We start from the raw sequence: 27,542 nt of genomic DNA, 5'->3' as shown, positions 1-27,542 counted from the left end.
AGGTGTATGAAAAAAAAGATTATTATGTTAAATATTTAATTAATTTATTAGATTTATGCTTAGAAATTAATCATTGCCGAGTTGCATCGCTCCCTTTCGCTCTAACCTTGCTGCGTCTCTGTCGCTCAATAAATATTTATGTGTGTGTGTGGTGTCTGGGTGTGTGTGTTTGGGTGTGTGTGTGTGTTTCGTTGTCTGCTTTGCCACAGTTTTGGCTGGCTTAGAACAAGACATCGACGTACAAGTTTCATCTGCTGCCACAATCGGTGGCGCCACCATTTGCTGCTGCTGCTGCTGCCGCTACCGCTGCTGCCGTCTGCTCCTGCTTGACCTTGAGCAGCAGCTGCTGATGCAACTGCGACTGCGCCTCATCCTCATCGTCACAGATATCGATATCGCCATCGCCATCGGCATCGTTATCGCCATCGTTATCGTTATCGATATCCGCATCTGCATCCGCATCCGCATCCACATCCGCATCGACGCCATCGCAATCTTTATCCATATCCATGTCATCATCCACATCATCCACATCCGCATCCACATCCGCCTCCTCCTCCGGCTCGGACTCTGCCACTGACACAGCTGCCACAGCAGCGGCCGCGGCTGCGCTGCGTGCGTTGGCAGCGGCCGCAACGGCGGCGGCGGCGGCGGCAGCGGCCACAGCTGCCTCGGCATAGCCGGCGGTGCTGCCATGGTGGTGCAAGTGCATCGCATGTTGCACCTGTTGCCGCTGCTCGGCAAGTTGTTGTTGCTGCTGCTGCTGCTGCTGTTGTTGCTGCTGCTGCTGTTGTTGTTGTTGCTGCTGCTGCTGCTGCTGCAGTTGTTGCAAGTGGTGCAAGTGCTGCTGCTGGTTGTACGGATGGTGCTGATGCTGCTGCGTTGCCGTCGCCTGATGACCACCGTGATGATGATGATGATGATGATGATGCGCATGATGCTGCTGCGCAATGCCAGCGTGCATCGCAGCAGCGGCCGCGGCAGCGGCGTCGCCGTGATGATGATGGGCAGCGGCTGCTGCGGCGGCCGCCGCGTTCGCTGCTGCGATGTGGGCGTGCGCGTGGGCGTGGACATGGGCGTGGGCGGCGGCGGCAGCGGCGTGGGCGGCATGCTTGCTCTGCTTGCCACCTGCCGCCGGCGGAGGCGGCGCGTCGAACAACAGGCGCGATATCGAGAAACTGGAGATGGGCGAGTTGTGTGTGCTGCCCGCCGAATACGAGGTGTTCGTGTCATCCGAGGTCGGCGTCTCCCGATCGCTCTCGTCGCTCTTCAGCAGCTCGGCCGCCTCCAGCGACTTCTTGTGCATGCCCAGCAGCCACGGCGCCACCGACTCGTCCTCCTTCGCCGACTTGATGATCGTCTCCGGCAGCGGCAGCGAGTGCCGTACCATCGCACCGTAAAGGCCGTACTCCGCCATTTTGGTGCTGTGGCCCCAGCACTTCTCCGTCTTGCGCCACTTGGCACGGCGGTTCTGGTACCACACCTGCAAAAAGCAAAGCACAACAAAACTTCCATTAGTCGACTGTCTCGGATGATACCCTGTAAACTATGTAACTTGAATAGTATTTTGAGTAATGAAAGTGTTCAAATTGTGATAAGAGATCACCTATAATCTAAGAGAATCACCTAAACAGACTGCTGTGTGTGTGAGATACCCTGTAAACTAAACAATGACACCCAGTAATCTAGGATTATCACTTGAGAGGAATGATGAGTGTTTCTGTAAAATAAGAAGCTCATATTGTACAAAATATGGAGTAACAATTGTATATAAAATAAATTCCTGTTAACTACGTTCATCTGAATAAAGATACCCTGTAATCCAAGTAAATTAAATTGAATCAAAGAAATTAATCCCTGTCATCTTTGAAAATGATAAGATAATCACCCAAAGCACAGTAAACTATAATCTAAAATATAAATCACACCTTAGTCTGATCACATCCTATTATTTCCAGTACAGGGTATATGCAGAGTGTAAGTCAATGCCCAATTAAAATGTTTATGAAAATCAGCACTTTTGTTTTTTTCTCGCTGTTAATTGCGTTTCGCATTTCTTTGCACATTTTCTTCATTATTTTGCTAATTTTCTCTCAATTTCTTATTTTTAGCAATGGCAAATGAAAATCGAAATAGGAAAGGAAAATCGAAAACATAGTAATAAAAAGTTGTAGCAAACTTAAAAAGAAAATTAAAAATCAAAAAATTGTCTCTACTTTTTTTCACTCGTTCTCTTTCTTTCTGACATTCTTCTAACGATTAAAGAAAAGAAGGCAAAATTAAACTTGCAAACTTAAAGAGAAATTTGTAGAAAGATTTAAAGAGGTCAAAGAACTATCGTTTGTCTACATCTCTCCTTTTCTCTCTGTCTCTCCCTCTCTCTCTCTGATTCTCTTGTTGTTTGTAGGGGCTTACACAGAGATCCTGTCTAATTTGTTGTTGTACAAATTTAATTAGTGCAAATGCGAAAATTACGCATAATTCGCAGAAAAAGCTTAAACTGAAGGACAAAAGTGAAAGAAATAGAGAATAGAGCAAATTGTTAGAGCTAAGGGGATGATGACGGGGGTGAGGGGATGGGCTGATGTATGAATGCAGCAAAGCGGCCAAAACTAATTAAATTAAATGCAACAACAACAACAGCAACAACAAGAATAAGACAAAAGACGGATTTAGCAGCAGCAGTTGAAGCACTTGTCACGCAGTCGAGCAGACAGACGGACGGACGGACAGACGGACGGACGTACAGACAATCTTTCGTCCTTGACAAACTCCCACCCCCTCTCCCTCTCCATCTGCACACCCCTGGGCATTTGTTACATTGAATTTTTGCTAGTGCCACGCGCTGATTTTCGAGTACTTATTAGTGCCACAAAATGTTGGCAGCCTTGCCGCTTTTCTCGCATTTCCCTTTAGCATTAAACGGTCAATTTTCAATTTCACAGACAACTTGTAAAGTGGCAAGGTGGCAGGGTTGGGGGCAGGGGGAGAATGGAGGAGGGAGAACAGAAAGGGGGTTATGTATTCTCTGTCTCTGGGGACAACTTAATCTTCTGTTCTGATAAAGTTCACAGTCTTTCCCAGGGTTGCACTACACAAACGTCCCCTCTCTCTCTCTCTCGCTCTCTCTCTCTTGCAGCGTCTGTGTTGCATGTGCCGCAATTCTCCGTGGACCATAAAAATCGAAATCGACGGCGGTCGCATTAAATATTTGCTTGCCACGCGTTGCAAGCAGTTTGTGGGGTCGGGGTTGGGGTTGGGGGTTGTTGTTGGTGTAATGTCAACATTTGCATTTACAGTTGTTTAGTTGTTTGTTGTTGCACTTGAGATAGCAGAACAGGGGGAAGGGGAAGAGCAACAAACATAGCAAATTAAATCTGCTTGAGTTGACAACACTTAACACCAGCCAAACAGCAACCCCCTCCCCTCCACCCACTCTCCTAGGGGTGGGCGGGGGTTGAACTCAATCAGTGTTGTTAATGTGTTGATAAATGACTTTTTAAAATGCGCCTAGTTCTCAATTGTCAATTGTTGTTGCTGTCGCCTGCAATGAATTGAAAAGAAAGGGGCGCAGGGGGTGTGGCAGGGTCGAAAATTAACAAAATGCTAACAAGTGCGACACGCGATACATTTTCATTTTTATTTTCATTTTTTATTCAGCTTGTAATTTGCAAGTTTGTTTTTTAAACGCCTATTATGCAAATTGTAAGGAAAGGGCGACTAAAAGTCAGAAGTGTCCATATTTATATGGATATAACTGTTGAAATATAAGAATTAGTGCTAGGAAATTTGGTATACCCTGTAAAGTAAATAATTGTAGCAATTTATGAATGCACAATGTGAAAATTCATAAACAAATTAAAACTAAAATTTTTTTAAACAAACATTGCTTTATTAAAGAGTATCTGCTAGTCGAAGGCACACTCTTAGCTATTATTTTAATCATTTTGTTTTTTGTTGTTTTTTTTTTTTGTACATTTTTAATGATGTGCAATGGGCAAAAATGCAAATTGCAATTTGTGTAATGCTTTTGTTTCATAGACATAACCTCTTTTGTTTAAATGTTAATTACATAATTATGCATAATCATTTTAAACAGTATTACGCTTGCTTGTAAATTAACAGCTCATTAAAAATGCAGCAAGTGCAAAGAAAGGAAACAAAATATGAACGGAGAGAGAAAGAGAGAGAAATTTGTTGCAGTGTAAAGTGTATAATTAATGTGTAAATGAGGCTGAGCACTGAAAATTATGCAAAAAAAAAAACAAAAATAAAAGTTGTTACACTTTACATGATGCTTAGAAAGCAGCACAAAACGAAGAGAGAGAAAGAGAGGGTTGTACGAATTCTTCTGAGATATTCGCAGAGAGAGTTTCTTTGTCCTATCGATTACAATTCATGTTTTTTTGTATTCTTTTGAGCTCTCAACAACAAATGGCGCTTGAAATGTATTAAAGTAATCTCGATTATTCTCGTTTATTGGTGCTTCAGTCTGAAGTAAGGCGATTTCCCTTTCAGGACTTTTTCTTTTGTGCCATTTGGAATTGCAACAGGCGGTGAAGTGCACAATTTGTGCATTACCAATGCGTTTTTAATGCATTTATTTTGCATTTTTTTTTTTTACTTGCAACTCGCTGAAGAAATTAACTGGTTAGAGGCAGTTTTTGTATATTGTGCATTTTTGTGTAGTGTACTTAAAAATGTGCACAAGAGTGTACTGCAAATTAGCAAAGCAAAATCAAAAGAAAAGAAACAAAGCAACAACAAGAACTGAGCACTGAGCACTAAGCGTGGGGAGTGAGAGGGAATCAAAGCGCTGAGCCAATTGCAATATTGCCTATGTTGTGCTCGCATCTGGCATCCTTGTCGCACGCACATACACAGTGCATACGACAAAGTTTTGCGCAGGCGACAACAAAACATAAACACACCAACACTCACACACTAACTCAGCTCATTAGCAAGCTAGCTAATACGCTGCCTTGACGCTTGTGTCGCCTGTCGTTACGCTTTCGTTCACTTTTGACAAGCAGCAACAACAAATTTACGATTCGATTTTAAAGCTTTTTCTCAGCTGATGTTGATGTTGATGTTCTTCTCTCTGCTTGCCGGCCATTATCAAGGCAGCAGGCGAGCGACTGAGAGAGAGAGAGACTGCTGTGAGAGTGTGACTGCTACCTGTGAGCGAGTGCGAGCGAGTGAGCGAACGTAGAGCATGTTTCGTTCAGTCGACCAGCCATATTTCTTTCATTCTTCTTTTTTCAGTGCAAAAATAAGCTGACAGCGTCGCAGAAATAACAACAACTGAAATTCGAACAAGGGGCGAAAATGCACACACACACACATGTAAAGCAACACCGGAGAACACATACAAAATGGAATGCAATTAAAAACGGCAGGCAAAAAAACAAAAGCCAAAAGCAAAAACAATCAACAACGGAGAGCGAGAGTGAGAGCGAATGCATTGCATTGCGTTGAGTTGCGTACCGTTGCTTTGTGTGTGAGAGAGCAAAGTGAGCGAACTTTTAATGGTGGCTTCGATTTGTTGCTGTTGTTGTTGTTGTTGCTGCTGCAGTTGTCTGCATGAATTTGCATGGCTGCCGCTGTCGACGTCGCCCCTCTCTCACTCACTCACTCTCTTGCACTCCACATTCAAATTGCACTCATCGTCAGTCGCATTCACATTCACATTCGTATCCTTGCTCTTGCCGTTGTCGTGCTGTTGCTAATGATTGCCTCAGCCCGATAACAGAGACCAAGTGCCAGCCCCCTTTCCCTCCCCTCCTCTCCACTCACCATGTTGGGCTCTTGGCAGCGCAGTCACTCAACTCTCAACTCCCGTTGCCTTTGCAAAGCGAGCGAGCGAGCGGCATTTTCAAGCTGTGCGCAGAATGCGCCATATTTGCACTTAATTGAAGTGCGTATGTGTGTGTGTGTGTGTGTGTGTGTGTGACATTCAATCCATTGCATGTGTGTTTGTGTGCTTCAAGTTACTTGCGCGTATTACGTTTTTTTTAAGCCAATTGTGCTTGTTAATTTGATTTGTGCACACACACCCACCCACATACACACATATGTATGCACTCAGTGCATTCACTCATTTATTCATACTGTCTAAAAACATCATCGTCAGCCATTTGGCCACTGAGCTTCATGAGCTTTTTTTTGATGATTGCTGCTGAGCTGCCTCCCTCCTGCTCTCTCCCACTTCCCACTCCTCTCCCCTTTAACGACACACCTCGTTGCCTTACTTCGGTTGGCTTTTATCATTGCCCAGCCCCCTCTCGCAGCAGCAACAGCTATTAAACCCTCACACCCCCGTGCCTTGCAGCTGCGGAGCCATCTTGCGGCTTAACATGTAACCAAAATAATTGAAATGGGGATGCGACAAGTATTCGCTATGATAGCATCCAATATGCCTCATTAATGAAATTTCTGCTGGATTTACAGAGTGAGAACTTCAAAAAGTATACGTGTATAAATAGAAAAGTACTTAAAATTGCTTTGATATTTTGTTTATCCTGAAATCTTTTTATAACCGTTAACTAAAAAATAAGTTTAAGGTTTGGTTTTAACGCCGATACTATCTTAAAAAATTCAATACAACATATTTAAAACCATTTGAAGTGTTTTAGATTTGGATATACATACAGATATATTATTTTTAAAGATTATTAAAAAAATCTAGTCTGAAAACTAACATAAAGAAAACTTTGGTCCCATCACTTAAGTTAAGCTTCAGTTTGTCAGATAACTAAGTTTGATTCCTACACTGCCACGTTAAAAATCCTTTATATACTTGTCTTCTTAAAGGTCCTGTTATGACACTGAAAATGCCTTAATTAGCATGTTACTATGAGCACAGAAATAAATAATAAAATTTCAAAAAAAATAATAGGAAATATGTAATATGCCTATTCTATGAGAATCTAGTTTCTGAATTGATAAAAATAGAAAATACTGTCTTTATTTTTTTTTAACAACCTTAAGAGATTAATATAAGAACACACTTTAACAATCTACCTCATATTTTAAGACATATAATCTTAAGATTAATATTTTTCTCAAAATACTAAGAATTAGAGTCAAAGAAATGCGTTGAGAACAAACATTTTTGTTATCAATGTGTTATTTTCTTCCTACAGATTCTTAATGATTCTTGAGATCTTAAAGCTTTGCTACTTTCTTCAACATTAAGTTTTTGTTATTTTCTTTTGGCTTAGGTAGCTTTGTACATAGTTTTTTTTTACTTTTAATTGGTTTTTTAATGGAGCTTTATTATATTATTTCATATTTCAATCCTTGATACAACATTTTATTATCCATTTCATGGAATTTCTGATACATTTTCATAAATTGTAATCGGTGACAACGTGTAAACGCAATTTGGAAATATAACACCTTACAGTGGCAGCACTTGGATAAGTTAATAGGGGTATGGGAGGGGTGGCAACTCTTGAGAGTTTTATTTTTGCTGAAAGCGAAGGGGAAACCCTTTGAATAGCCTAAGCAGACTCTGCCCCATGTTGCCAATGTTGCATGGCCATTGAAAGTGTTGCAAGTGCGAAAGTCATCAGAGATTGGGTATAATGATGATGCACAGTGCTGTGGCATCGATGCTTGTTGCATGTAGCATGTGTTGCACGTTTGCTTGTTGAATGATGATTGTCGATCGTCGCCTCTTTTGCAATTCGCAATTTACAATCTGGAGTGTCGGCGAGTGCCGCTTGCCACGTTTTCTTACTTCATCTTTTTTTTTTATTTTTTTTTTTTACTTATTTTTTGTTTGTTTGTTGCAAGGCAAGTGTGTGCGACACTCGTAATTATGTAATCAGTGTGCCTCATTATACATGTGTGTGTGTGGCAAGTGCTTGACCAGAATCCAATTCGAAATCTGCCTTTGATTTGTGTCCTCATTCTTTGCTTTTGGCCATAAACCAACCGACGGCAACAATTTTACGAGCGACCATAAAATGGAGACGCCATTTGCCATTTGCTTTGCGAACGTGCCACTGCAGTGATACGTGCCACACTTTAAAGCAGGGTATGAAAACCAAACGAATATCAGCTTAGTTTTCTAGTCTTCGGTTTTCGGTAACCGGTTATCGGTCATTGGCTACGCAAAGTATTTCTTTCTGATTAATTAATAAATTAGTTTAACTCTTTGAGTTCAAAATACATCTATTTCAAAAGATTTATATTCAAATTTTAAAGTAAAGACAAGTTTGAAAAATGATAAACAACATGATGAGATTTAATGTTTGATTGAATCGGTTACTTCGGTTTGAATACTTTCGGTTCCGATATAATAAAATCTAGTCGGAAAGGCTACAGTCGAGATCGCCAAAACATTGAAGTCTGTGTGCCAAGTTTAGTTGCTCTAGCTCTTATAGTCTCTGAGATCTAGGCGGACAGACAGTCAGACGGACAGACAGACGGACAGACAGACAGACGGACATTGCTATATCGACTCGGCTGTTGATGCTGATCAAGAATGTCTGCTTCTTTTACTTATTTTTTAAATAACGGGTGTTAAAAGTTTAGTTTCGGTTAGGATTACAGTTATTCGGTTATAACCGCTTGAAACTCGACTCACCTGTATGCGATCCTCGGCGAGTCCTGTTTTCATCGAGAGCAATTCCCGGGCGCTGACATCCGGATAATGGGCCTCCTTGAAGGCCTTTTCCAGCTCCTCCAGCTGACTGCTGGTGAAGATGGTGCGTCCATGTCGCCGCTTGTTCTTCTTCTTGCCACCGGGTCCAGTGCCGCCGGGTCCGACCAACACATCGCCGCCATGGGCGCCAAGTAGACCATTCGCATTGGCAGCGGCGCCAGCGCCGGCGCCCAGAAATGCTGCTGCCTCATGGCCATGGTGCACGTGTCCATGGCCATGGCCATGCCCATGGACGTGGGCGTGGTGTGCCGCATGGGCATGGTGGGCGTGGTGCACGGCTGCCGCAGCAGCGGCATGATGATGTGCAGCAGCCGCAGCGGCAGCGGCATGTTGATGTGCCGCCAATGCGGCATGATGACCGCTCTGTTGTTGTTGTTGTTGCTGCTGCTGCTGTTGTTGTTGCTGCTGTTGCACGTGGGCCAGGGCTGAGGATGAGGGTGAGCAGCGACTGGTTGCGGAACCGGAGCCGGAGCCTGAGCCGGAACCGGAACCATTGCTATGAATGCTGCTGCCATTGCTGGCGGCATTTGCGGCGCTTGTGGCAGCTTGTCCATTGCTGGCGCCAGCTGTCGGCGAGCTCAAATGTGTGGCAACCAGGGCGGAGGCGCCTCCCACTCCGCCTGCTCCAGCAGCGGAGCCAGTTGCCTTCGTCGGCGACTGCTCATCGCCGCTGGCATTGGCCAAGCTGCTCGCATACTCCTGACCACGTGCGGCGGCTTGTTCTGCAAGAGATGGACGAGGAAAGAAGAGAGGAGAAGACACGGATTAGTGGCATTCAACATTCGACATTCCTGGCGCCTTGCTGAACACATGTTTTCTGCTTTTCAATCGCATTTCCAATCCCATTTCCCTTAAACGACTGACAATGGAACCATGTCACGACATACGAGCTCATCGCTTCATCTGAATTTCACACAAAAGCAGCAAAAACCTGTGCTACCTTCCTCCTTCCCCCACCTTAACCCCTTAACCCTTTAATGCCCTAAATCCATATACGCCTTTTTCCACAACCCTTGGCTGATTTTTCGCACACGATAAGCGACAGCTGAAAACATTTTTCCACGCTCGCTTTGCCTCGCATTCGCATTCGCATTCGTATTCAACAAACGCGCAGATTTTTGACAACTTGCCAAGATTTATTCAAATGTCAGACAAAGGGTTAAGCGATTCCGACTTCCAAACTCCAACTACAACTTCCAATTCTTCCTTCGTCCTGTCCAATTCCTTTTTTTTTTCTTCTTGCCTTCTCAGAAAATTGCCACAAAATATTTTCTTTAGCCAGTTTTGTTTGCGTTTTTCTCTTGCTCTCTTCCTTCTGACTGCAGAGAACTGAACTACAACCGCTCAACCACAAACTCTAACACAACCTGAACCTGAACCTGAACCTGAACCAATGCTAGGAAATCAGCAAAGATGGTTTCGTTTGTGTGTGTGTGTGTGTGTGGTGTGTGGTGTGTGTTATGTTTCGTGTGCGCTTTGTTTTGACAATTAGGGTGTTAGGGTGTTAAGTGGTTTAGCCCTTTTTCTCTCCTTCCTTTTCTTTTCTATTTTTCTTCTACTCGCTTCTTTTTTTTTTTTTTGGGTTCAGGTCTCAAATTAAACGGGAATCGGCTTAGGCGTGTCACACGGGGCGTTCTATTGTGATTATATGTTAAGTCTGGTTTATGGGCACAATGATGATGGTCTCACTTTTCGCCATAAGCAAAATTACATAGTTTCCGGAATCGCGCACTCAAACTTGTCAAACTATTTTCATAATAAAAAGGTTTAACAAAGCAATGAGACATTGCTATATCGATATATGGAATAATTGATTACATTTTTACATATCCATATTTGTTGAGTTATCCAGCTACTATGTATTTTGGAAAATTTATTGAGAGAAGCTCGTGCCTCAAAGAAAGGTCTATAATTTTTGTAGTATACAAAAAAAAATGATAGAAAACTAAAAGTTGGCAAAGCTAGTTTATGTAGATGAGTTTGATGTAGAATTTTTAGCAGCTAGTTTCATATGCATGCTGAAAATAACTAGAGATATTGCTAATGGTATTCTGTTAAGCTAAAAGTTAACAGCAGTTAAGGGAAATAACCTTGTATAGTAGTCAAAAATTATATATTATTGATATTTTAAATGTTGGTTTAATCTAATATCTGTATTTTGAAACTGTTATAGATTTTTATATAAGACATTTCCTTGAGAATTTAGTCAAATAAAGTAATGACTTGGATAGAATTCAGACTAAAGACTCTTAAAGGTTAATACACAACTAAACTATTAACAATTAACAGTTTAACGAATACCTTTCCTACCTATTCGACTTTTAAAATGTTTATTTTTAGCCTTTTAATTTTTAATAAAATATCAATATAATTTTATTCGTTAAATTCATTGATTTTAAATTAAAATAAATTTAAAAAAACTATCTCAACACACTTGTTGGTCATGTCAGCAGAAAAGAGAGTTGAAAAAAAATAGATGCAGAAGAAGAAGAACGCATTACGGCCTCGGGGTCCAGTCACGATGTGAGAGAACACGAACATTGTTCACTTGTCGTGTTGCTCTTGTCATGTGGCTGTGATTGTTTTTATTGCCTGGCTACTTTGGCGGCATAATTAGACACACATCAATTAACAATTAGCCAGGGGGACATGGTGAGAGGGGCGGGAGGGGAGTAGAGACAGCAGCGACAGCTGTCCAATGTCCAATGTCCAGTGTTCAGCTTGTTGCCCCCGTCGCACACTTATAAATAGCAATAATAATGCCCGTCCACTTGTAGAGAGCGAGGGAGAGAGGGAGGGGGAAAGAGAGTGATTGAGAGGGAGAGGGAGGAATACGAGGTCGGTTAGCCACTTTGGTCAGCTATCGATGTCGATACTCGATGCTTGAATGCGGCTGTTGTTGTGTCTTTCTCTCTCTCTCTATTGGTCTGCCTCTTTCCCTCTGTCTCTCTGCCTCTCTGTTTCACAGTCTAGCTCGAGGTACTACGATCCGGTCCGACGTGCAACATTCGTCGTTCGTTGCTCGGCTTTAGGGCTACTAATTTAATTTGTTGCTCAGACAGAGTTAAACAGAGGGACATGACAAAGAGACAGATGGACAGACGGACGGACGGACAGACGTTTGGTCAGTGAATCGGCGCCATGAGTTGCTTGATTTTGTGTCATGCGATATTTTGCGGTTCCCTTGCCCTTTGCCATTCCATTCCTTTCCTTTCATTTCCTCTGCTTTCATTTGGTTTTTCCCTCTCACATTTGCTTTCATTTCATTTCGTTTCCCATTTTCCAGATTCATTTTCCGCCCAAATTAATTTGATACTGAAGTTCGCATCTTTTCAGCTCCGACGACTGTAATCTATACGAACTGCAGCATCCCCCTCCGACCTCGTCCCCCTCCACCTCATCCTCTACGACCTTTCTTAATAGCCCAGCTCCTGACCATTACTGGCCACTTGAATGCGTCCATTGTGCGTCTATTAATTGTTCAATTAAGCAATTTCAATCATCAAACAGGCTGCGTTTTGTGCGGTTATCGATATCTTTGTGCTAGTTAAAGAATTTACCAACGGGTAGGCGGGTAAAAGGTGGTAGGGAAGCTGAGGGGGAAGAGGAATGTCTCCAATGGTGTGTATGCTTGATCAAATTGTTTGGTAGAAGAAGGCAAAATGCTAATATCGATAACTGTTTGTTATAATCATCAGAGACTCAAGATAATTATCTATGTATTATTAGCTATCGTTATTTGATTTTCTTTTTAACTGCATGCTTTCGATTATTTTTAGATAAAAGTTTGCTTCAGCAGCTAGCAAATATTTACTATCGATAAGGCTCGATAAAGTTCTTTGATTAAAATTAAAGTTAATATATAGCGAATTCGCTTAATATCAAATCATGCTTTATTTTTGACTATTACTATCGATTATCGAATTACTTTCGATAACTATCGATAACAAGAATTTGCTTGAAATTACGCTTTGATTTGGTCTGATTGCCTTGATGTTGCACAGTTCTCTATTACATTTACAGCAGTCAACTAAGCTCACAAATCCACTTCATCCACTTGCCCCACACACACACACACACATACACACACACAGAGACACCGAGAATTTCGACAAAGCTGCGCCTAGTTGCGACTCGTTTAGAAATAGAGATAGAGTGAGTTAAAGAAGGCGAAATGTAAAATTACCAATAAAGTCAAATTGAAATTGCCAGACATATTAATAAAAGCCAAGGGAAGCTGTCACTAAGGGATGACGAGGAGGAGAGGGGAAGGTGCCGTTGCGTAGACAACACGATTTAGCGGATGGGTCGCATGGGTGCCACCAATGCAAATAGAAAGTCAAGAAGAAGAAGAAGGAAAGAGAGAGAAAAAAAGTAAAAGACGCCATAAAAAACAGACGCGTTTCTCTTAGCGATTTTCTACGTCTGTGGCCTTCCCTCTCAGTGATATTTTGCTTTTAATTTTATTTCCCTCTGCATACCTTAAGGGGAGGCCCAGAGGGGGAGCGGGGGGGGTGGTGTATGGCGTCGCCATGAAAGCAAATTTCTGTTGACAGGAAATACACTCGAAATTGGCAATTTTGCATTTACGTTAATAATACTCAAGCGTATTTACTATTTACACTTACACGGCACACACAAGGGCGGCGGCCAAACAGGGGATGAGTGAACGGGGGGACAGGGGGGATGGGCGTTGCCAATGTCTGTCTAGGCAGAAAAATGGGGCCACATTTGGAGCTGCTGCGTATTTATTTGCGTCAAGGCAACAGCAGAAAAAGTTGGCAGCACGGTAAAAAATATAAGAAAAAGAAACTTGTCGAGACGTAACACAAGGGGTGTACTACCGTTACAGAGCAGCTGTGGACAGAGACGGGAGTGGAGGGGGTTGGCAACTGGGAGCTAAGTATAGCTGAGCCAATATGACGCGCAATTATTTGTAATGGAGACGTAAATAAGTTGAAGAAGCAAAGTGGCAAAAGGAAAAATGGGGAAAACGGCAAATGGCTTTCGGGGGTGGTACGTTCTTCTTCTTCTTCTGCTGCTTGCAGCGGGTGGCGGTGCGACGTTGCGTCTGGCGGGTGGTTAAGTTGTTAGTTTGTTATACAATCCCAAAAAGCTGCCTTTTTTTTGGGGGTGGATTTGCCAACATTCATTGAGTGGGTTGGGTGCTTTTGCCTTTGGTGGTTGCTTTTGTTTTTTTCCCCGTCCTAGCTTCCTCTTTTCGGTTTTGGGGGGTGGAGAGGGTGGCAGACAATTTTTCGGGCTTAGGATGCCGCAGCCTCCCCAAAACCCCCCGCTGTTAGCTCGTTAGCTCAATTTGTTGCTTGTCGTTCTTCTTGTTGTTGTAATAAATACGGAATAAGCGGCAGGCGGCAAACGCTTTTGGCAATCCCGTTGTTTTTCCAAGATGGCGGTCGGCCCTTACTGGAATGGGCCGCATAAGTGCAAGCGAGATGGAAATATCGTAAATGAAATTTTCTGCCTTTTTGGCAACTTTTATTCGTTGGACGGGGAAGAAGGTCAGTTTAGATGATACTGGGAAAAGTTATTCTTGGTTTGAGTTTTGGCATTGAAAGAGCTGAAAGCTTGTGTTTAAGTAGGGTCTCTAGGGTTGTCATATAACTCTGATTAGATCACACTCCTTATGGATTATCATCAATGTGACTTTTGGGCAGTTTTGATGATAATAAGTAAAGTTGCTATTGAACGAAGTTGAGGCTTGTTTAATGCTCTTGTCTAGGGTTGTTGTGCTACCCAATCAATGAATTATAAACAATTGCTGACTATTTAGTTGATGCTTGGAAAAGTTTTTCCTGCTTTTTGGTTAGTGGAGGAGGCAATAGAGCTTAAAGAATGTCTAGGGTTGCCACATTATTCTCATCAATGTTGTTAATAACGTTGAGTAAGGTGTGATTATTTCTGTAGGTTATGATAATATTTTAATGATTATTATTTTTAGCTGCTTAGCATTTGCAGGATTGCCCTGCAACCCTATAAGTTGTATGTCTACATTTAGATATAATAGTTTAGATATACAGTTTATAGTTTATACAAAAGATCAACAAAAGAAATATGTAAACTATTTTCGGCAGTTAGGAAGCTGAATATTTGCGATTAGTGCTCGCTAGGGTTGCCACCATGCATGATTAGCATTATCAACAATTTGCAGTACAAAAAAAGGGCTTCTTCATTGCATTTTTCTCTCGCCAGTTGCCACTCAGCAGGTTGTATACAATAATATGGCAACAATCAGGTGGAAGAGGGGCTAAAAGGGGTGCGGGTGGTGTTGGTGTTGGGGTCTGTGTGTGTTGGCGGCATTACAAACCCGCGAGCTACACTTTTCCCGGGGTTTTGTGTTACGCTTATTTTCCAATTTCACTTTTTGCCATTGTCGGTTGTTATTGTTGTTATTGTTGGTATTATTGCTGTTGTTGTCGGTGTTCAAGTTGTTGTTGTTTGAGTTGTTGTTGCCTGCACAATGATTTTTTCTTGCCATTGATTTTTTGTTGTGCTTAAATTTGCTTACAGCTACCATTCATCTCCCACTTCGCCTCTCTCTCTCTCTTCGTCTCCTACTTCCTCCCCTCAGTCAACCACTTGACCAAGCTTGGCTCATTGTTGTTGTTGTAGCTATTATTGTTGTTGCTTTTTTTTTTTGTATTATTGTACTCGTGTTTTCGTTTTGCTCGCATTTCTTCAACCATTTTGCGTACTTTTATTTTTTTGAACGTTGACTGCGCCGTCGACGTCGACAGCGACTGCGCGGCGAAGCAGTGAAGCTTAAATGAAATAATTGGGTAGTTAGTGAGCTAACCCCTCCCCTCCCCCCCTCCGCCCTCTTGCTGCACCTCCTCCTCTTCCGTTTGGCTGCCTTTGTCGCCGCCTCTCGGCAGTCGCCTGCACATTTTCCTTTATCGCCGTTTGGCTTTGCATTCTTCGGCTATTCAATTATTTATATGCTCATGCACTTGAGGTTGAGCAGCAAGGAGCACGATAGGTAGCGGGCAGAGGGGGGAGGAAGAGTGGGGAGTATTAGTTCCCTGTCGACAGGTGCTTTGCGGCAGCGTCGAAAGCAATTTTCTCATTTTCCAATTTTCGCATTCTTTTTTTTTTTTTAATTTTATAATTAGACTTTATTTTGCATTCAATTGTATTTTACTGGCTGCTGTTGTTGTTGTTGATTTTCGGTTGATTGGTAATCAGAATTGTGGGCGTGGCAGGGCTGTGGCTTTCCAGTGAAGAATTGCCAATCAATAAGTTATCAATATTATTTAATTTGTCTATGTTTGTGTACACAAATGTTTAAAAAATAAACTACAGATTTTTCGATATATGTACATATCTACATATTGAATGTGATCTATACTCTAATGGTAGCTTTTATAGACAAATTTATTATGCTAATAAAGACGAGTAAATATTTATTGGAAATATAAAATATGTAATATGTAATCGATAGCTAATCGTTAGATTTATCGTAGTGTCCATAAAATTAGCAAAACAATAATATCGAGATGCAAAAGTTTATCGATAACATGTAACTTTGACTACACAAGAACTTTTTTCTAATTAACTCTTCTCATTTGGTAAATACTACTAGATCATACTAGTCTTAGTTTTTTTTGCTGCTTCCACGTCTTTTTTCAACTTCCGCTCCTACTTTTCTCTATCTCTCTCTCTTCTTCTGCATCATCTTTGACTTCGTGTCCAACTTAACATTCAATGTGGCCAACGTTGTCCGCAACGAATCACAAACCAGGCCAAATTGTGTGTATTTTGCTTGTATAAAATTCATTTGGCTATAAAACTGCTTGCCAAACTGCTTCTCCTCCCCTCTCTCTCTCGCTCTTCCGCTGTCTCACTCCCTTTACAGTCATCGCTTAGCCCCCTCCCCTGCCACATACATGTAGCACACACATATATCGTAGTGTGGCAGGCAAACGTGCCATTTAAATGGGCAACTAACTTGCAACAAGCAACAACCCTTTTGTGGTCTGTCCATTTTCGGGGCGCAACGTTTTACAACACTGCAAATGGTGCACGGAAATAGCGGTAAATATAAAAATACACACATACACATACATGACAGGCGTTTAATGTGCTACTGTGTAAGTGTGTGTCTCTGTGTGTGTGTGTGTTCAAATATTTATTAACCCATCAACACATGCGGAAGTTTTTCGGCCGTTTCGTTACACATAACATTCAGATCCAGGGCCCAGAAATACACCCATACACACCCATACACACACACACACACTCGTGTGTTTGTGCTGTATCTGTGTGTGTGTGCTTTTGGTGGTAACAAATTCGTGTAGCGTTGCAAATTGCTGTCAACAGGGAAATTAATAAAAAGTCAAACGCTTTTTAAAGGCTAAAGGGAACCGGGTACTTGGCACTGCATACTGGGCTTAAGATCGGCAAAAATAAATTGCGCTTGGCAAATAAAATACAGTTTCATCCTGGAAAGAGGGGATGGGGTGGGGTGGGGTGTTGCAAGAGGCGGGGAAAGCGGCTGCTGTGCGTAGCCCTAAAATAGATTAACACGTTTAATATTCAATTTGTGTACGCAATACGCTGTAAAAATACCACACACACACTCATACACACACCACAGTTAGTTGAGGTCCCTTCGAGTCGCCTGGGGAGCTACTCGAACAGTTGCCATTCTCTCCTTCTCTCTCTCTCACTCTCTCTCTTCCTCTTGATTAGATTAACGACATTTTAAGTGCCAAATTTGTCGGGGTAATTGAAAAAACTTGCGGTGACCATGACAAAAATGTTGTGCAAATGATCCAAATGCATTCAATTTACATAAAAGTGCTCTACAGACTTGAATATCAATTGGTTGTCTCAATTGACCACATATTAAATAATATATTTATATACTTTTAATAGGTTAAAGACAATTGAATGCCTCCTAACTACGATTTCACAGCATCAAATGATCCAAATATAACCAAATGTATTCATTATACCAGAGACTGTAATCAATATAAGTTTTATTATAAAACTCAGAAAATAATCTTTATTCTATGAGTTTTATTATTTTTCCTCAAAAATAATAATAATTTCTTAATTTTTTTTTTTTGCTCAAAAATATTAAAAAAATTTTGGTATATTTCACGTTTTTAAGTTACTAAAAGTTAATGATTTTTCAATTGAAAAAAAAAAAACAAAATTATCATTATTTACTGTTCCTGCATTAATTTCAAAGTGCTTAAGTTATCTAATTTGATTACATATCATACAACTTTTCAGTAAGAATAATTCTCTTCAAAGAGATTCAAATACCGAATATATTTATTCTACTTATGAGTGATCTTTACTATAGATATTCATTTGGTTTTTTCAATGTCTTTCAATTTCTGAATTTCAAATGGTCCAATTAATTTATTTCACTTGAAATTGTTTTGAGCACTTGCAATTGAAATTTAAACGCGTGCATTTATTTAATTTGGAACTGATTCTATTGCTGAAACTGCATTCGTAGCATTTTCTAAATGACATAACTCTTCTGCTACAAATGCCATAATATTCATTCAAAGTATTCAAAGCATTTAAGCCTTCTAAATTTATTTCTTTATGCACAAATTATAAGTTGGATTCCTTAACATGCAAGTGGCGCCGCTTTTTGGCTAAAAAGCAGTCTCAGTCAACATTTAGTCAAGCATACAAATATATTTATGTATAGTTTTTTCTTTTTTTGTATATATGTACATATACAAATTCGCATTTAGGCACTTTCCCAAAAAGGCACTTGGACAGCGTGTTTGCAGCCAGGCTTTTAAATGCAAATCATGCAGAAATTGTAGAGGCTTTCATCGTCTCGTTGGGGTTTTTCGTTTTTTTTTTTCTTCTTTTTGTGGAGTCGTAGATCGGAGTGCGCATTAACTGGGAACAAAGCCACTTAAAGGTCGTACTGATGCGCTGACTAGCCTTGTAGCTATTGCCCACGACTTAAAGGGGTTTCTTGTAAAGAAAGAGCGAAAGAGGAGCAGCGCTGGTGTGATAGAGAGAGAGAGAGCGAGATAATAGTGTAGAAAAAGAAGAAAAACTCTCAGCGAGTTGTTTACACGCAATGCTCGAGTGCTTCCTAGAAAATGACGACGACGAATCTGCAGTTGGTTGCAGTCTGAAGTGGCATGCCTTTGGCTGATCATGCAGCAGAGTGTAGCGGGGCAGGGGCAGAGGCAGGTGGCAAGGTTCAGGCAATTGGTTTGCCAGCGCCAGCGTTGGTAAAAGTCATAAACGCAGTCGACTCGAGAGTCGAGAGTCGAAGCTCCTTTCGACGCTTGCCACTTGTTGTCATCAATTTGTTGGCTCTTTCACCAGCTTCTCCAAATGCCGACTCCGACTATGCCTATGACTCCCGACTCTGCCACCGATTCCAATTTGAAAATTCTGCTGTTTATGCAGCAGTTGAGGTCGTGCCACTTTTGGTTGCAGTTCGTTGGAATTGAATATTTGGGAAATTATCTTTTATTTGTTTACGTTTCGGTTGTTTGCTTTGTCCGCTTTTTCACTGAAAACTGAACTTGTAGTTTTCTAATTAAAAAATTATTATCAAAATAGTAGTTGACCGATCCCTACCCCTACCCCTACCCCGACCTCGACTCCCACCCCATCATCTTTTGCTTCCCCTACCCTGTGCAACGTCTCTTTTTTTTCCCTCACTTTTCGACTCGTTTACATTTCGTTTTCTCGTACGTCTCATTTTCGGTCGACTCATTGTCACATAATTAACACTTGATATAGCAATTTTCTTCAATTTTCCTTAATTTACCACAATTTCTTCCTCAATTTTGTACATTTGAAATGTGCGAAAAACTATCGAATTACCATTGTCCAAAGTGGCAGGAAATGCGCAGAGGTTTCTCAAAACAGAACGTTTCTTGGTTCGTTTCGGAAGTGCGAGCCTTTATATCAAAAATATCTTTAATCTCCCCCACCTTCTTCGGCTCTTTCTTTTTAGTCCGATGCTTATCGCTCTGCACCTTTTTGTTTAAGAATTTGTGGTTAGTTTTTTTGTTATGGTATTGCCAAAATTGGTGCGATTGATTTTCATGCGATTCTTTTTCACACGTGGCAGATGGATGCGAGTTAAAAAAAAAAGAAGTAAAATATGAGGAAATGAGAGAATGCAGAAATACAGTCTACATAAAGTAAAAGACTTTGAAGTGGTTTAGGTGTAATTAAAAAAGACAGCAAAAATAATATATAATTGAATAATTAAGTAATAGAAAATTTAGATAGATTATAGATTGATTTATGATAGTACAACAATGGCGGAAAAATAACTTGAAATAGAACGTTAGTCTATAAAGAGAAAAGAGTTTTAAGGATATTAGAGTAATTTATAATAATAAATAGAGATTTAAAAGAAAGATTTTGAGATACTTAAATTATTTAAAATAAGCTGAAATTTGAATATTTGTAAATAAAGAAAAGGAATGCAAAAATTACTGATGATTTGATATGAATAAAAGTTAATAATTGAAGATAAGGACAAGATGAGATAATATGTGATAAGAATTTAAAATCTGACTTTATTCAATGTTAACTTGCTCTTAAATTTGATGTCTTTTTAATTGTTTTAACTTGGCTAGCTGGCCATAAATCAAATTGCCTTTCCCGCTGACAAATAACTACTCATTGTGTGCATGTGGACACTTGGGTGGTTAAAGTCCAATTATAAAACCAATTAGAGTGCAATTATTTGCTATTAAGACAAAATCCACTTACACTGCAATAGACAAAATGCCCATGACTAAGACTAAAAAAATAAAACAACAAAGACTTGGAAAGACTCTAGAGAGACTGAGCGCTATCAAAAATAAGAACAACGAATATAAAGTCAGCTGTTGCCTTTGTTTGTTTTTTGCTGCTGGTTGTCAGCCAGTTGGTCGTCTTGGCCTTAAATGTGCGAGAAAGAAGAAGAATATAAATATGTAGTTGTGGCTAGTAGATAAACAACAAACACAACAAGAACAGCCAACGCGGACAACAATGGAATGGGAGCGGAACAAGTGTTGCCAGCTGACAGTGATCTAAGGTGAAGAGCCCAAAAACTGAAACCCAAACCCAAACACAAGTCTCAAGTCCCAAGTTCAGAAAAAAGGACACACAGAGCGAACTGGCACTTGCATGACTTTCAAGTAAATATTTATTAAAAAGAAATATCTGAAATGGCAGGCAAAGCAGAAGTAGGAGAGTAGCCAGCTGAAAAGTATGCTATGTGAATGGAGCAACTTCCAATGCCGCTGGCTGCGTCCTGGCTTGCACTATGGTCCGAATGAAGATTTTTTAGGAATAAATTAATAACTCGAGAACGAATAAAGTTTTTTTGGTCTAGTCTTTTGAATTGGGCCTATGATATAAATACGCAAATGGCCTAGAAAAGTGGGCGTGGTCACGCCTTTATTTCGGATTCTGCGATACGTAAATTTTTTGTTTTTTAAGCTATCAGGACCAAACTTACAGGTTAGGCGTGTTACTATGCCCGTAACGTGTTGCCAAAATTTCATTCAAATCGGACAACTATATCATATAGAAACAATAGGAATTATCAGTCGAAAGTAATTTTTTTTCTCAAAACGCTATTTTTTTCCAAAATATCTGACCAAACTGATCGTATATAAGTGATATTATGCTACTGACATTCTGACCAACATATATCAAGATCGGAATACTATCATTTATAATGTCATATTGTTCAAATTATTAAAATCGGTCGTGAACTAACTTTTTGTATGAAACTAGAAATTTTTATTTTTTGTCGATTGTAAAGATTTATCATTTATTCAATACGTAAACACGAGTTTTTGTAATTTTCGCCAATGCGCACAATAAAATAAACCAAAAAATCATAATTTTGGTAATTTTGTCTCATGGGTTGTCGCCACACTTTAAACGAATACGCATTTTATAACGTGAGGTTAGCTGAAATAAAGTGAAATTGTGAAAAATGCGCAAAAATGCGCAACTTGAGCTTAATAGTACAAAATCAGAATTGATTTCGCTACAAAATGCATATAGTCGCATTGCTAGCATATGCTAGCAAAACAAGTTACGGCTTTTCAAAGTTAAAATTTCGTCGAAAAAAATTTTTAACGAGTCAAGTTTTTAAATTACAAAAAACAACACATTGCACGTTGATTTTCAACAACGCGGATATTTAAACACAAAGTACAAGCCACAATATATATAATCCAAGATAAATTTTGTTAAAAAAGCTTTTAAATTAGTGCTGTAAGACAATTCAAATTAACCTTAAAAATGAGAATATCCGTTTCATGTGCAGTTTGTTCAAATCAACTCTGTTTCACAGCTGATTGCTAAACAGTGTTGGAAAATGTTAAAATTTTATTTATGCAACATTTGAGTTGAATGTATTTTGAATGCATCGCCATAAAAAAAACGTTAATTTGAACAACTTTATAAAACGACTTTTTTCCAAAATAATCGTCATCCGGACCATAGTGGCTTGGCTCAATGGCCACTCAAATTAAGGATAACAACGTGGCATTACCACCAACCACTAGCTAAAGTAGCAATTTTGCAGTAAAAGGATATACTATTGCTCCTGCTCCAGCTCCTATTCCTTTTCCTGATGCTACTCCTACTCCTACACTGATAAAAAAAATATGTTCTAAAATCAGGATTTTGGTCTCAAAACTAAGAATTTTGGTCTAAAAAATGCGTCAATAACATTAAATTCATAGATTAAGAAAACACATTTTGGTTTTAAGAACATTTTCAATAAGACCAAGTTCTTATTTTAAGAACAAATGTTCTTAAAATTAAAATAAAAATATTAAAAATTATTTGTTACACATTTTATTCTGTCTTGGTAATTTTATAAGTGTTATTTGAATTGGTTACGAGTGGAACTCGAACACGGATTTAAAAGTTGGATTTTTCTTTCAGTGTACTCCTATTTCTACTACTGATGCTGCGGTTAACCACTCGAGTCGATTTATTTTGTACACAACTAACGTCGACTATGACGATGACTGCGTCGTCTCCTGGCCATTGTGTTGGCTATAGAAAAGGACAAGACGTTGCCTTTTTTACAGCTCAACTTGGCCCAAAGCAACAACTACAACAACAACAACAAAAACTACAATGAACAAACTGTGTTGTGCAAACACAAAATGTGGCCCTAGGGCAAATAGAAGAAACAGAAGCCGATGGAACAGCAAAAAAAAAAAAAATGAGAAAAAAGAGGCAACAGCAGGAGACTAACGGAAAGGTCAACAGTGAAAGCTGCAACAACACTAACAACAACAAAACCAATAACAACAGTTGTTAAGTGTGAAAATTTAACAAATTAAGTGCGTTTTCAAAGCAGCTCAGAGCAAACATTTAAGGTTACTATTTCAGCCGAAAAAGATGGCAATACAGATAATGATGTGTGTGTGAGGGAGAGAAAAAAAGAGAGAGAGGGAATAGGCTAGGGATAGCCATAGATGGACTGCGGTTAATGGCAATTTAAATGTGTGGGCGTATTTTCAAAAGTAAATAAACTGAACAAATATTTAACAGGTTAAATTATCTCAAGAACCAAAGAAACTTTAAGGCAACTCAATTGAATTTAAACGCAATTTTGATAAGATGAAAAATGTAACTATTCATTCAATTTGTGCAACTACTTATTTCAGTTATAACAATAACAATACAACATTCTTTTTAATCGCAATTCTGGGAAACATTCTTTTTATCGTTTGCATTTAATGGTTTGCCTTAAGAATAAGCTCACGATTATATAATATCAGAATTCTGGGGAATTTCCGTATATGTACGTACTGTGAAATTGACTCTGGAAAGGCCAATTACGGCACTTGACCACGATAAAAAGAAATGTGACTAAGTATTATTCATGATTATATATAATGTTTTTCATTGATAGTAAGCCATAAATTTAATTCAACTTTTATGAATTATATTACAATGCATTGTTTTAAATTTTATAAATTTTTTTAAGAAGGCATTTTAATGTATATTTATATATTTTCGGTATATACAAATATCGGTAACTGCTGTGGTCACTGGTTAGGTTCAATTTGTCACATATGGATAAATATTTTCTAACATTGAGCTATGAATTCACAGTTCCTGAAGTAATTGTTTTGACAAAGAAAAAATGTACTTAATAATTTTTTTAATGTTTGAAATAGTTAAGCACGAATGTTTTTTTTAATAAAAAAAAAGTATTTAAAAAAAAACTATTTGGAGTATAAATTTTTAACTTTGTCCAATAAATTTTTTAAATAACTGTTGTTAATGTAGTGTAGTTTTCCTAGACATTATATATATTTCTCCAAGTCTCGAATATATTTGCCTAAAAATAAAATTCTATTCCTTATAATTTCTTTTTGTTTTGATAATCTTGAAAGGGTTAAAGAATTACAATTGGGATTCTGAATTGGATTCCTATTGGAGTTGCATCAGCTTTTCGGCTTGGACGATTATGCGCTTAATTAGCGGCGATACACACACACACACACAGACACAGACACTGGCGTTTGAAGTGTGTGTGAGATTTCACGCTTCTCGTGTTAAGCCACTCATCAAGTGTGTGTGTGTGTGTGCGTGTGTGTGTTGTACGCTGTGTTATTAATAAGCTTCGCTGTGCATTGGTGTCCCTTCCTTCTCACCCCCTTGCCACAAACCCTTTGCTGCTTGCCTTGTCCGTTTGCCGTGTTTAATTTGTCGTTTTATTGTTTTAATTTTGCTGCCCAGCGAGGCGAAAACAAGGCGAACAAACGTAGCCTGCGTATGCCCTCCCCCTCTTCTTTCCCTTCCCTTCCCTTCCCTCCATCCCCCTTTCAACTTCAGCTTGAGCTTATTAGTTGCGCCTAAAGAGTAGCCTTTCGTTCAGAATTGCCAGTTGGCTGCTCTCGTTGTTGTTGCTCATCAAATGCATTCTCATTCCTATACTTTGCACTCTCCGCTCACAGCTTTTCGCACTCCGCTCTCCTTTGAGCGTCGCTCGAGTGCAGCAGCCACAAAGACAAAGCTTTTTGTCATCTCGGTTTATTCTTAATTAGCCCTAAACAGTGTTGCCAATTTGGTCTTTATTTTAGATAGATCTGTCCTTTTTTTAACTAATTCAACCGGAAAATATATTATCTATCTGAATATTTCAACTTTTGTATGATGAACACTTTATGCAAATGACAGTAATATTTAGACTTTTATAAGAAATAAAAGGGAAAAAAATATAATATTTATGAACGAAAGACACTAATGAGTCCCATCCAAATAAAGAAGGTGTTGCTATCTTTGATGAATGCAAATATAAAATACTTTCCCAATAATACAATTTAGTAAAAATTGACACTTTTGAGTAAAGCTAATTCTCCTATATTACTGTTGTGTCTAATTAACTAATTTTGTAATGCATTGTTCACTTCATTGGCATTGAAAAAAATAGTGCTAATGAAAATTAAATTTCACTAGAATTGAAAATGATATAAAATGTTACAAGCATTGAAAAAAGTAGTGCTAATGATATGTCAATTAACTAGCATTGAAAAATGAATACTAATGAAATGAGCTTTATGAGTAGCATTGAAAAAATGAAAAGTAATTAAAATTTTTGTTTCAGCATTAAATAGTTATTATTAGAATTTTTAATGCTAGTGTAATGTGATTTTTTTATCTTTAATTTTTTAATAACAATGAAGATGTAATGATGTTAATTTAAGGCACAACTCTGTTCTATATGAAAAGTAATTAAAATTTTATTTCAGCATTAAATAGTTATTATTAAAATTTTTCAACGCTAGTGTAAAGAAATTTTCTTATCATTAATTTGTTTAATGACAATGAAGATGTAATGATGTTAATATAAGGCACATCTCTGTTCTATATGAAAAGTAACTAAAATTTTTTTTTCAGCATTAAATAGTTATTATTAACATTTTTCAATGCTGGTGTAATGAAATTTTCTTATTTTTATTTTTTTAATGACAATGAAGATGTAATGATGTTAATTTAAGGCACAACTCTGTACTTTTCTAAATTGTTTATCCTTTTTCTTTTCAGCATTTATCAGATGGATTTGTCCTGCTTTTGTGGCAGCACTGACTGCCTCTCTCTCTCAATCTTGACGTTGTCTGTGACTTCTCACTCACCTGCGAACTGGGCGCCAAAATGCTGCTGGAAATGTCCGCGGAATTCATGCGGCGTACTGAAGCCGGGCGGCAGAAAGCCGCGCAAATAGGCGGCAGCTGCCAGGGTTGTCATGTGATGATGATGGGCGGCCGCTGCGTTAGCGGGATCGGCGGCAGCGGCGTAACCGGCGGCTGCATAGAAGTTGGCCGGATTGAACACGGGCAGCTGGCAGTGGGCGGCAGCAGCGGCGGCGGCGGCGGCTGCAGCCGCTGACAATCTGGTCACATCCGGCGATATTGAGCGTGAGTCACGCGAGGGTTGATCCAAAGTTGCCGCTCCCGTTGCAGCTTGAACCGTTTGGGCGCTGCTTACCGCCGATTGTTGCGGTGTATTTGCATTGCGCGGTGGAGGCGTGGCAGCTGGTGATAGTGGCGCCTCATTGGCGCTGGGCGTGGCAGCGGCTGCTGCCTGTGATGATTGCTGTTGTTGTAATTGTTGTTGCTGCTGCTGCTGCTGTTGTTGTTGCTGCTGCTGTTGTTGATAGGCTCCAACGCCGACGCCCAGGCCGAGGATCTCCTGTATGGCAAAGGGAGTGCGCATTTTTGTGGCCTGCATTTTGCCGTCGGCTCTTTTTGAATAATGAATTGAACGAAGAAGACGACGACGAAGAAACAATGTTCACAATATTCACTGTTCGATTCGGTTTATTGCACTTGTTCAGCTTACAGTTTTCATAGCTCACACGATAAGACAAATCACCAGCAAAAAAAAAACCAACTATTTTATTTTATTGTATATATGTATGCACATACACACACACCACGGTAAATACAAGAAAAAAACAAACAAACAAACAAGCACAATGAAGACGTTGCCAAAAGTTTCTTTCTTGCTTTTGCTGCTAATCCAACTCGATTCGAATTCAGATTCGAATTCGCACTCGCATTCGAATTTGAAGTGTGTGAAGTTTAACTGTTTTTCAAGAACAACACGACGACAACAAGAACACAAAACTACGACAACAACAACAACAACGACGAGATTGAGAGTATTGAGAGCTTTGCATGTGTCCCATCAGTGTGTGTGTGCGTGTGTGTGTTTGTGTGTCTGTGCTCGCGTGTGTATGTTTATGTGTGCGTGTCTGGTTTTCGGTTTCGGTTTCTATGTGTGTGTGGGTGCTGACCGTTTGCGTTCGGCGTGGACAACGTACGAAAACCAACTGAAATCAAAGCGCGCGCTGCACGCGAGCAAAAGCGTCACGTCAACGTCAACGTCGCTGTCGCTGCCGGCGTCAGCTGCGACGCCAACGCCAACGCACGTTTCACGTTTCCACTGCTCTTGCTACTTCTTTATTCGTACTTCTTTATTCGCCGTCGCGTCGCCGGGGTAGCTTCAACTGCTTCGCTCGCCAACTGTCGACTGCGACTGTCGACTGAGACTGAGACTGACTGAGTCGCTGGCAGCGTTCGCAACGCCATCTTTGCGTGCCAGCGAGACGGCAATAGTGTGTGCTCGCATGCTGTTTCACTCGCGCTGCCGCTTAGCGCTGCTAGCATTCCAATTGCAGGGGAAATGCGAGACACTCACAGCATGCTATCTCGCATGCACTCACGCCCAATGTATCTTGCTGTCATCTTTGGCACTGGAAGGCAGCACACGTACACTGTGCACACTGTACGTGTAAGCCGAACGGTCGTGCGTGTGCCTGTGTATGTGTGTGTGTTAATTATGCGGCGGTTGCGGCCTTTGC

General features: G+C 40.0%; 1 protein-coding gene across 1 annotated transcript; it reads right to left on the bottom strand.

The window, feature by feature from the left end:
• Positions 1-26,407, bottom strand: LOC117786205 (homeobox protein vnd). The gene is made up of 4 exons (XM_034624316.1): positions 25,813-26,407; positions 9,089-9,396; positions 8,597-9,037; positions 1-1,483 (listed from the first exon to the last, which is right to left on the bottom strand). The coding sequence occupies exons 1-4, from the start codon at positions 26,405-26,407 to the stop codon at positions 248-250; spliced, it is 2,580 nt and encodes an 859-aa protein (XP_034480207.1). The 3' UTR covers positions 1-247.
• Positions 26,408-27,542: the final 1,135 nt, after the last annotated feature.

The sequence above is a fragment of the Drosophila innubila genome, chromosome X (genome assembly GCF_004354385.1).
Source record: "Drosophila innubila isolate TH190305 chromosome X, UK_Dinn_1.0, whole genome shotgun sequence".
Classification (NCBI taxonomy): domain Eukaryota; kingdom Metazoa; phylum Arthropoda; class Insecta; order Diptera; family Drosophilidae; genus Drosophila; species Drosophila innubila.
Note: the sequence above shows the minus strand (reverse complement) of the source record. Positions and strands in the feature narration are given on the sequence as shown.